Consider the following 11,979-nt stretch of genomic DNA (forward strand, 5'->3'; position numbering starts at 1 on the left):
TGCTACTAAGCCACATTTGACGATAGACATTGAAGACCTCACCCAGAGTATATTCTGTAACCTTGCTTCTTCCAAGTGGCGTTCAACATGGGGGAGCACTGCGATCTCAGGCTGCTACCAGTAATAAAAATGGCGCTGCTCAATTTGTCACAAAAAACAAATTAAACCCAAACCCCTTAATGGCTGTGATCGCCGCCTCCATCCCACTCCCTCCTGCCATCGCGCTTCTCTTCTCACTCCCAGCCTAGCAGTTGCCTCCACTGGGCTGCTCACTCCCCACCTCGCCGTTGCCTACCCTCGGCCACTCATTCCCCGCTGCCTCCACTCGGCCGCTCGCTCCCCGCTGCATCACTTCGGCCACTCGCTCGCCACCTCCGGAAAAATTGCGAGGAGGCGGGAAGATGTCAGGGAGCTGGCCAGTTGCTTTTTTTTTGCCATTTTCAAGAGTGAAGACAATTGGAAAGTACTTATTTAATATTTCTGCCATACCCTGTAAGTCCTTTGCACCCTGTTCTTGGTATCATGACCTGACTGATACAGTCTTCGACAGTTCTAACTCTTCATATAATTGAAATAGCTTTTCCGACGACTTTTACAGCTGTCTAAAATCATCTTTGCCATTAGTATTTTAGCTGATCTAATAGCAGCCTTCGTTTTCTTTAGCTGTTCTTTATCCTTCAACTGAGCCTTTGGTTTCCTCTCCTAACTTCCTTCCTACTTCCCACTCACTCCAGTAAAGTAATTTGGGATGTTATGTTTCAGTAAATGAAATGCTGTAGAAATGTAAATTGTTCTGCATTCTTGTGTAATGTATTTTTTGGAGTGTTTCCTGACAACGCAGAGCATGCGCAGAGCAATCGCCGACGTTGTCAGTGTGTCCAAACATTTACCAACTTGCCAGTATGAATCTGTGCAAGCGCGCAACTACATCACTGTGCAATGACGCCACACGTAATGTCATCCGAGCATTGCCTCACCCCTGAATGCCTGCAATCGCCGCCTCCATTCCCTTCGACAGTAACCCGTTTTGGTCGTTCGCTTCCCGCCTCATTGCTCCCTCACCTCGGCTTTGCCACCTTATTCCCCCTTGGCAGCTGAGTCCTGGCCTCGCCGCTTTCCACCTCAGCCAATCTCTCCCCTTATCGTCACTTCAGCCACTCACTCGCTGCTTCCCCCCCGGGCTGATCGCTCCCCGCCGCGTTGCCCGGAGAAGTGGCAAGGAACAAGCTGCCAAGGGCGGAGCAAGTGACTGAGGGATCACGGGTTGATGCGGGGAGCAAGCGACCGAGGGGAGGCAGTAGCGAGGCAGGGAGCGAGCGACCGAGGGGAGGCAGTGGCAAGGTGGGGAGCGAGTGGCCGAGGGGAGGCAGCGGGGAGCAAGCGGCCAAGTGGAGGCAACGGGGAGCGAGTGGCCGAGGGTAGGCAACAGCAAGGTGGGGAGTGAGCAGATGAGGGGAGGCAGCGGCGAGTCTGGGAGTGAGAAGAGAAGCACGATGGCACGAGGGAGTGGGATACTGTTGGGTGTGTGATGGAGGCAGCAATCGCAGCCATTAAGGGGTTTGGGTTTAATTTGTTTTTTGTGACAAATTGAGCAGCGCCATTTTTATTACTGGTAGCAACCTGAGATCACAGACAGCGGCTTTTCAGTTGATGAGGCTGCATTTGCGCATGTGCCAGTACTACGCCACCTAGTGGTTGTGTTGTCAGCAAACGCAGCCTTTTTAGTGACAGTCTGTGTTTTGCAACATTTAGTGACTTATCACTACAATGTACAACTTACAGTGTATGGATTGAAAATGCCAAGGGATGTAAGATTTTTCCTATTTGAATTGCCTCCTTGGCCTTTCTTGCAGGGGTTAAACAAGCTGTAAGAATTCCAGTCCTCATTGGCTCTGGTGTGACGGTTGAAAACATGGAGCAGTACATGGATGCAGACGCCATGATTATTGGTTCATATTTCAAGAAAGCAGGATACTGGGCCAATGAAGTTGATTCTGAACGGATTAAGAAATTTATGACTAAGATGAATCGACTCAGGAAATAAAACTGTTTAACAAGATACTTTGCAAGTATATCTACATCTGTGCGATGAAACAAATCTGATGGTTTTACCTGTGCCTCTAATTTAAATTTAACACATTAATATTGATGCTGCCATAATCAGTTATTTTTGATGAATGTTTGTATTGTTCTTGTGTTCTAATTTTTTTTTAATGAATTTTTCTCTAGAATGTCATTTGCAGCATATGGTGCCGTTTGAACCACTCCAGTATGATTTTTCTTTTGATTTAAAATGTGATGTATATAAACAAGAATAACTGAAATAAAAGTAGTAAGTGTTGGAATGCAGCAATACTCAAAATTGGCAAAGAAAAAATACAGGTTATAGTGGTTTAGGTGTATACCAGTCATCAGAATTGAAGTCTGCAGGACTGTTGCATTTGCTTCAAGATTATTAATAATTTGCCTTAAATCTACATAAATATGATCTGAAGTTACAAATATAATTGGGGGTATAACCTATACAATTAATAAGGCCACCCAATACATGCTAAAACAAACCCCATTGTTGACTTTTGTAAAACCGTGGTTGTTATGGAATGCCTGGTATTTGAGTATGGATCTCATTATGCATAATTTCTGTAGTAAAATTGCTTCTCAAAACTGGTAATTTAAATGGTTGAGCATACCAACCAATAGGAACCCATGTGGGTTGTTCCAGCAGGGGATGATTGGTGTGCAGCACAGCTGGGACAAGATGGCCTTGATGTTGCGACTTAATATGCAGTCATATTACCTAATCTCAATTTCAGTGTTCTACTTCAAACAGGGAACTATCTGCTTTCAAATGTTTTTTTCTTTGTAGGTTTTTCTGCACACCATGCTGAGAAAGATCTATTACATAATTAGAATATAAAACAGAATAGATGAATTTCCTGTAAAGTAAACCACTTAACTGGCATGATTGATTTATGTTGTTACATCAATCAGTTTAGTTTCAGTAAACTGTTATTCCTGTGTGGTCTTTAAATGTTCTCCGGTACTCTCCCATGCCTGTCCTTTCCTGGAGAGGAGAGAAATGCTGGGGTTGTATATGCTGCCTCAAGTCTTGAAGTACTTGACTCTCGTGCAAGCCTATGCTGTAAGGCCAATGTGATGTTTAACTGTGTAGTCCATTACAAAATCAGCCTGAGCCTCTCCAAAAATGTTTGTATGTATGCACTAACAGAAGAGATTATTGTATAGCAATTTTTCCCCTTATCAAGCAATGAGACCAAGGACAAGACCAACTGTAGTACTCTTGTCATCACCCCAGCTGACAACAGCTAACTCAAAACAGAAGTTACACTAAAGGTCAAACTTGGGAACTTCCCGGGCTATATAGCTTAGTGCAGTACTCCCATTGTGGGGCAGATGATGTAGTGTTGAAGCTGTGCCGTCAGTATCACAGCTCTTGAGAGGTTGCCTGAATAATTTTACCTCACTCCTAATGCCAGGTCAGCACCTTGTCATTTGCTAGCATTCCCAACATGTAGCACACAATATAGTGAGAGTGTACTAAGATCATGGGCCAGATTTTCAAAGCAGGGTCGGAAGCCCGATACCCTGATGAATTCTAGGTCCCGACCCCATGCTTCAGCTGTGTCATTCTTCTGACGCGATCTTTGAATCCAGTGCCCTAATCGGGCAGGAGACGGGAACTGTCTGCCTGGCGCCAATGACAAAGGCAGGTGGCAGCCGTGTTTGGGGCAGCCTCTGCCTTGCCGAGGAGAGCAGCCAGCTCATGTTAGGGCCAGGTTGGTAACAACGGCAGACAGTGGCCATGGAGGTACAGTGCTCCACTCACTGCTAGTTGGCCCCTCAAACTTAATCTCATCACACATGGAAACAAACTTGATTTTGCCCCGCACAACCCTGATGGCTGTGTACGAACGTGCACCAGACTGTTCGGGATCACCAAAATCTGATTTAAAAATTGCCTTCCCAAAGCCCACCCCCCAGCCCCTCAACAAGCTCGTAAAGGAGCTTAATGAGCCGTTAATTGTCAGTGTGCGTGTTCCCCGTTCCTCCCCCATCCCTCAGCATTGAAAACTGTAAACTATGCCGGAGGCGTCGGGATCCTGAGACAACCTCCAGGACCCTGATTTGCAAATGGCACCTGCAGTGGTTCCTGACCCCGTGGCCCTTTGAAAATCCGACATCAGGGGTAGCATCTCCAGCATCAGCAGTACATAAACAGGTGCTTGCTCATATGATCAAAGGACCATTCTGGATCGCAAAGTAGAAGAGGTGGTCAACCAACTAAAGTCAGTCTTTTAAGGCCTAATAGTCAACATGCAGATAAGCTATTTGGAAGTACAGGATTACTAATGTAATTAAAATATTTGTTGTGCCCTTCCACTGTAGAACTCATTTGTGTGGCCAAAGCATATTTTTTTTAATTTATTGATATGATGTGAGCATCACTGGCATTTACTGCCCAGTCCCAATTGCTTTTGAGAAGGTAGTGAGCCATCTTCTCAAATACAACTGAGTGGCTTGCTAGGCCATTTCAGAGAGCAGTTAAGAGTCAACCACATTGTTGTGGGTCTGCAGTCACATTAAGGACAGCAGATTTCCTTCCGTAAAGGACATCAGTGAGCTAGATTTTGTTTTACAATAATCCAGTTGTTTCATGGTCACCTTTACTGATACTAGCTTTTTATTCGAGATTTTAATTTAATTAGCTGAATTCAGATTCCCGGTGCCATGGTGGGATTTGAACTCATGTCTGTAGGTCATTAGTGCAGTGCAGTAACACAACCACTATGCTACCATATCCTGTAAGGCACTCCAGACAAATTATGAGGTTTGAGACCTTTATATTACTTAAATAAATGTTGAACCCTTAATAAGTTTGGGTGCAGGTTCTGAGAGCCATCAGTACTGACCAGCCACATGGGATGGTGTTAGGCCCATTGAGTGTGGTGTACACCTCAAGTAACTAAAAAGAATAATGTAGGGGTACACATCAGTATAATAGGAGCTACATATCTCACTTTGGCCTAAATATGTACATCAATCTGTACAGCTGTATAGTAAAAATAAGTAATTTAAACTAATTGAAAGTACACCTGGGAGTTTTTTGAAACAACATTAATACTTTTGAAATGTGCTCCTTAGGTTTTCAGTTTGTCTGAAATATTAATGTCATAGTTGAAGTTGTCTTGTGATTCACAATCATTCTGATTAGCTTAAAAATCTTCAATGTAGTTTTGAAAAAAGCCAAATGCCCAAATTACTAAACTTTTGAGATAAATTATTTGTTTATACATAAAAGAAAGGTGATTAAACTTATTAAAGCTTACCCCTCTAGTATTCCAATATTTCCTTACATCCCACTTGCACTTTGAATTCCCCTAATGTCTGTCTCCATTGCCATACCTGCCAGCTTATTCCATACATTTATCACCCTTTTAAGTAAAGTTATTCCGAATACCTAAAATTGGTTTTGACTAGTTTAAATTTATGTCCTAGGGTCCTATTTAATGCACGATTCTGATAATCTTCCAATACTGAACCACAAAGCTCGACAAAATGAGCTGAATTTTGTTAACTGGTGAAAATCAGTTCAATATGGTTAAGCACTGGTGCTAATACTGCCAGAATCCTAAAGTGTTAATAGGAGTTGAAATTGCTGGTTCAGCTTTGCTGCACAATTATTCACAGTTCCAGATGTAAGTTTGGGAAGGCATAGGGAACCAAGGGCTGAATTTTATCAGTGCACCGAGCTCCGCGGCGGCAGCTGTGAAGCCACTGCCTTCCGACACGGAATTGCCGCCACAGAGGCCCCCCCCGATATTTTGCGCGGGAGCTCATTTAAATAGAGGGGGCGGAGCGGCTGCCCCGATGACATAGAGGGGGCGGCCGCCGCATTCCCGGCAGCGGCGTCCAGCGCCACCGCGCAGGCATTGTAGGGGAATTTGTGCACATTTGTTAATAAAATGTTATTGAAACCTGGAGGCCCGATCAAACACAACCCCCCCCCCCCCCCCGATGTCTGTTTTAGAGCCACTGATCATGACTAAGCTCCCCGACTAAACATCGCGAACTCCCCCCCCCCCCCCCCCCCGCCAACCTTTTGACGTTTGCCCTCAACCTCTTCCCACCATCCCCACAGCCAATAAAAAGTGTTTTCCCCGCTCCCCCACCGGAGTTCCGAAGACGCGCGAGTTGCGGCTGCTTGGCCATAAAATTGGGTGATTCACCCTGATCAGACCTGTACTGTACCCGGCAGGAAGATCTCTGACAGTCTCGTGCTACTCAGGGATACGATCGCCTACGTACGGGACAGGAGGGTGGACACCTGCCTCATCAGCCTGGACCAGGAGAAGGCTTTTGACAGGATATCACACACCTACATGATGGACGTGCTTTCCAAAATGGGGTTTGGGGAGGGAATCTGCAATTGGATCCAACTGCTCTACACAAACATCAGTAGCGCAGTCTCAATCAACGGGTGGGAATCGGAAAGTTTCCCGATCAAATCTGGAGTCAGACAGGGCTGTCCTCTCTCCCCGGTCTTGTTTGTTTGCTGTATTGAACCCTTTGCTGAGTCTATTAGGAAGGATGCGAGCATAAGAGGGGTGACAATCCCAGGCAGCGGAGGCACTCAGGTGAAAACCTCCCTGTACATGGATGACGTCGCCGTCTTCTGCTCGGATCTGCTGTCCGTGCACAGACTGATGAGCATCTGCGACCAGTTCAAACTGGCCTCGGGAGCCAAAGTTAACTACGGCAAGAGCGAGGCCATGTTCTTTGGGAACTGGGCTGACCGATCCTTTGTCCCCTTCACCGTCAGGTCAGATTACCTGAAGGTGCTGGGGATATGGTTTGGAAGGGCTGGGGCGTGCACCAAAACATGGGAGGAGCGAGTAGCCAAGGTACGACAAAAGTTGGGCATGTGGGGGCAGCGATCTCTCTCCATTGTGGGTAAGAACCTGGTCATCAGGTGCGAGGCGCTCACGTTGTTGCTCTACGTGGCGCAGGTCTGGCCCATACCCCACTCCTGCGCTGTGGCAGTCACCCGAGCCATTTTCCGCTTCGTCTGGGGATCTAAAATGGACCGGGTCCGGAGGGACACGATGTTCAAATCTCTGGACAAGGGCGGGAAAAATGTACCCAACGTGGCCCTCATCCTGATGACCACCTTCGTGTGCGGCTGCATCAAGCTGTGTGTAGACCTCCAGTACGCAAACTCCAAGTGTCACTACGTGCTGAGGTTCTATCTGTCCCCGGTGGTGTGAAGGATGGGCCTGGGCACATTGCCGCGGAACGCTCCATGCAGTTGGGCCGTGCCGTACCACCTATCCTTCGTGGAGCAGTTTCTGCGGGAAAACACCTTTGACCACCGGTCCATCAGGCAGTGGTCTGCACGGAATGTCCTCAAGGCCCTACGGGAAAAGGAGACGGTGGATCCTGTCGGATGGTTCCCCGAGCAGACCGTCAAAGTCATTTGGCGGAATGCCTCATCACCAGATCTTTCAAACAAGCACCAAGACGTAGCTTGGCTGGTGGTGAGAAGGGCCCTCCCCGTCAGATCCTTCATGCACACCCGAAGTCTCGCCCCCTCCGCACAGTGCCCCCGCGTTGGCTGTGGTGGGGAAGAGACGGTCGCCCACCTCCTCCTGGAATGTGTCTTCGCAAAGCAGGTGTGGAAAGAGATGCAGTGGTTTTTGTCGAGGTTCATCCCAAGCAGCTCTGTAACACAGGAGTCTGCTCTGCGGGCTGTTCCCAGGGACGCACACCAAGACAAACATCAACTGCTGCTGGAGGACTATCAATTCGGTGAAAGACGCCCTTTGGTCTGCCCGAAACTTGCTGGTCTTCCAGCGCAAAGAGTTGTCCACCACCGAATGTTGCAGACTGGCACATTCCAAGGTCCAGGACTATGTGCTGAGGGACGCACTAAAGCTTGGGGCAGCCGCAGCAAAGGCTCAATGGGGAAAGACCACAGTGTAAGGACCCCCACCAAGCTGAACTGAGGGGCTGGATCCATGGGAAACCCCTCGAACTGTATCGTTGATATTTTCTTTTGCTGTAAATGTAAAACTGTAATTGGCATGACAATAGTGAATTGGAAGGGTTGTGAAGAAACTCATGATAGTATAGAAGGAAACTGATCTCCCTTGCAATGTTTGTATTTTTTGGTGCTGTTTGAAACTGTTTGGCAATGTAATTTTTGCAGATTTTTATGAATAAAGTATATTTTGGAAATAAAAAAAATAAATAAATAAAATTGGCTTAGGACGGCCAGCGACAGCAGGTAAGTTCATTTGCATTTTATCTAATTTCAATATTTTAATGAAGGCCCCGCAACTTAGCCACTTGGCGGCAGGGGGACTACACCGAGGCCTCGCCGCCGTCGCCAGTATCTGGCGGGGCCTTCTCGGTGTCATGGGTCGTGGCGGACCACTCCCACTAACATTTTACACGCCACGCCGCACAGCGCGAGGGGCTGGTAAAATTCAGCCCCAAGTTTTTATGGTGAATTAAACATTGCGTGAAAAAAAAGAGTGGGGACAATTAAACTGGAAGGGCAGGCTGAACCACAGATTAAGTGACAAAAATTCTGATAGCTCAAGAACTTAAAAGACATCTCATTCCAAGGGACACATAGGTTTACATTGCAGTGCACCTGGAAGGAGGTGGAGGCGAGCTTAAAAATTCAACTGGCTAATGCTATCATTTGTGCCAGGCCTGTTGTATCCTTGGAGGATAACACAACTTTGCATTTGACATTCTACTGACACAGACTTTGTGAAGATAGTTCTCGACAGTCATTGACAGGTAAATGTAACAATGCCTGGAAATATAATTGGTAGCATCTTGATAGGTGTGACCAGCTTTGCTGATGGCTGACCATCCTGACATTCTATCCTTTGTGCAGCACCATGTAAAGCAGAAGTATGTCTGAAGAATCATCCAATATAACTGTTAGGTTTTCACACACAGCTCATAGTTATACAGCACAGAAACAGGCCCTTTGGCCCATCGTGTCTGTGCCAACCATCAAGCTCCGATCTATTCTAATTCCATTTTCCAGCACCTGGCCCCTAGCCTTGAATGCTATGGTGTTTTAAGTGCTCGTCTAAATACTTTTTAAATGTTGTGAGGGTTCCTGTCTCTACCATCCTTTCAGGCAATGTGTGAATTTTATTTCCCTCGAATCCCCTCTAAATCTCCTGTTGCTTACCTTAAATCTATGCCCCCTGATTATTGATCCCTCCGCTAAGGGAAAAAAGTTTTTTCCTATTTATCCTATCAATGCCCCTCATAATTTTGCATACCTCAATCAGGTCCCCTTTCAGCCTTCTCTGCTCTAAGGAAAACAACCCGAGCTTATCCAGGCACTCTTCATAGCTGAAATGTTCCAGCCCAGGCAACATCCTGGTGAATCTCCTCTACACTCTCTCCGGTGCAATCACATCCTTCCTACGGCTGTGCCATTGCCCCAACTTTTACAGACTACTTTCAAAGTTGGAGCTTCAATGTGCAACAATCATCTGCAAGTGAGGTCTGGTCACCTGTTTGCAGATGTGGTTTTGAAGGTAGGCATGGAGCACCTCATACAGCCTGTCCTGCTGATGCAGTTTAAGTGCACTTCCTCTTCCAAGCATTTCAAATAGGTGCTCATTGGGAAAAACTAGTGATGTCAGTAATTGTGCTGAAGGCACCATAAACAAAAACAGTTGGCAGAAATACCCAGGGGAACCTACACGCCAAAACAAATCCTGAAAAACAGTGCTAAAACTAATGAATGAACCTCCTTTCTACCTCTTTAAACTTATTCCAGCTACTGTTCAGTACCTGCCCATTTATATGGGTAATTAGAAGCAAAGTTGACAAATGGTTGCACACTGAACAGTAAAATTGTCGCCAATTATGATGGCCAGTGCAAGGAAGACATTGGCCTAGATTCTGCAATTGTGATTACAGTGAAACTGTCAGTGCTTATCATCGTTATTGTGTAAAACTGACAGCAACTTCTGTCATCTGCACATGTACAGTTAAACACAGAAATCTGGAAGTTGCCGTCAATGGCACCCTGTTTCTCCATGGGTGTGATGTTGCAGTCTTCACAGATGCAAACAACATATGATCAGTACAAAGTCATAGTTACTGCTGAACAACTTATCTCGCCCTGAAAACCTAATTTTATTGTGTGGAATGTCATTTCCTCCATTCTGTGATTAAAAATTCTATTTAAAAAAAAAAGCTTTTATTGTTTGATATTTCAGTTCCTACCTTAATCCCATGTGTATGTCACAATCTTCATATTGCTGTCTGGAAGATGATGAAAAAGTGAATTATTTAATCCATGTTTTTTGCTTCCTTGTTTGCTGGCTGAGGGAATTCTTCAATATGATTGGCTGCTCAGCCAGTTTGCTGACTTTACTGATGCTGAATGCCACACATCCCCTACAGATGGCACCAGATTCAAGGTCACATCAGAATGGGGGTTGGGGAACGTACTTGAGCCTGCTAAATCTTTGTGGGCAGTTTTTTTTTTATTGGGTCAGTAGCTAGTGTTGACCCCTCGCTGCTGACTGGAAAATCCTGACTAACAAATATCTGGCCAGAATTTCCTCAGAACTGTTCCACTGCCATAACTGCAGGAATTGTAGAAACCCTGTTTGTGTGTGTTAATAAGGTTTCCGTTGTATCTCCAGTGAAGTTAAGGTGATGGAGCAGGAGTAATGCTGAACAAATTCTCAGCAGCATCTCAGAATATGAATGCTTTCTCCCAGGAGCAGTGAACTGGAAAGTAAATAATGAAGTTCTTCCACATAGCAAGAAAGAACATCAAGCCTATAGGATCTATCCCTCATAAAACTGAATAAAGCATGCAAATCTGTGGATATTTAACAAACTGTATTATACCAATTAACCCTGAATAAAATAGGAGTTTCACGCAATTGTACAAATTTTGTGGCTTCGTGGCTTTTACTTTAAGCATCATTGTGAATATCTAGTGGCATTGGTTCAGTTGTTTCAACACTGCTATATGTTTTGAATAAACTTGTAAAGCCACTTTCAATGCATATAGGAATTCTTTAATCACCTGATATTTCTTGCACATTAACAATAATCTACTTTTATACCTTGTATTAGTACAGCAAGTGATTCAGTACTTTTTAAAGTGATGTCAAGAATGAATTACTCCAGTCATCTGTTTTAAGAAACATCCACCACTTACAAGCAACTACAGGAAATCATAAATTTTGTGCACTGCAGAATTTTGTGTTCGTCTTTAGACTGGAACATTTAAGTAATTTTAAAACACCCTGAAACACGGTCAATCTTTAAAATTGAGAGAAGTTTTAAAATATTTATAGACGCTATTTCCATTTATACATGCAGCTACATAACAGGTTAACCAGTTATTCTCTCTACACATTTTTCTTTTACAAAAAAAGCCAATTAAAAAGCCACAGTTAGTGAAGGATTAAGTGAAGAGTGTGCATATAATAATGTGACTTACCAATATATGAGAGAATATTTAAGAGCAGGTGCTGACCTTTTGGATTCCAACACAAAGGTTGAGGCATCCTTTGGTTATTCTGTTTTGACAATATTGTAATCAAATAGTCGTTTGGTAGTACAGAACTTGAGTATTGCTGAAATTAGAGATGTTGTCGAAGCTTCTCGTCTTGCACTCATCAGGACAATTGGCAAGAATACCAATGTAAGGGAAAACAACTTCATACTGTATGAGAGTGCTGATTGGTTGGCAGAGTTCACTCATACAATATAAAGTAGTTGTTTTCCCTTACATTGGTACTCTTTCAGATTGCCTTGATGAGTGCAAGACGAAAAGCTTCGACAACATGTCTCTATTTTCAGCAATACACAAATATTGTTATCATTATTATGATCATCTAATTCATGGTTTGTATTAATATTTTTAGATGTCACTTTTAGTTTAGGGAAAATTAA

The 11,979-nt window shown here is 44.6% G+C and overlaps 1 protein-coding gene across 1 annotated transcript in view; it reads left to right on the top strand.

The window, feature by feature from the left end:
• zgc:162297 (uncharacterized protein LOC555865 homolog) overlaps positions 1-10,967 on the top strand; it is a 34,613-nt gene extending 23,646 nt beyond the window's left edge. Inside the window, exon 6 of the mRNA XM_068049350.1 lies at positions 1,854-10,967. Coding sequence (XP_067905451.1) covers positions 1,854-2,044 — 191 coding nt within the window. The 3' untranslated portion in view covers positions 2,045-10,967. The remainder of the gene's footprint in view (positions 1-1,853) is intronic.
• The last annotated feature ends 1,012 nt before the right edge of the window (positions 10,968-11,979 follow it).

This window comes from Heterodontus francisci, chromosome 17 (genome assembly GCF_036365525.1).
Source record: "Heterodontus francisci isolate sHetFra1 chromosome 17, sHetFra1.hap1, whole genome shotgun sequence".
Lineage (NCBI taxonomy): Eukaryota > Metazoa > Chordata > Chondrichthyes > Heterodontiformes > Heterodontidae > Heterodontus > Heterodontus francisci.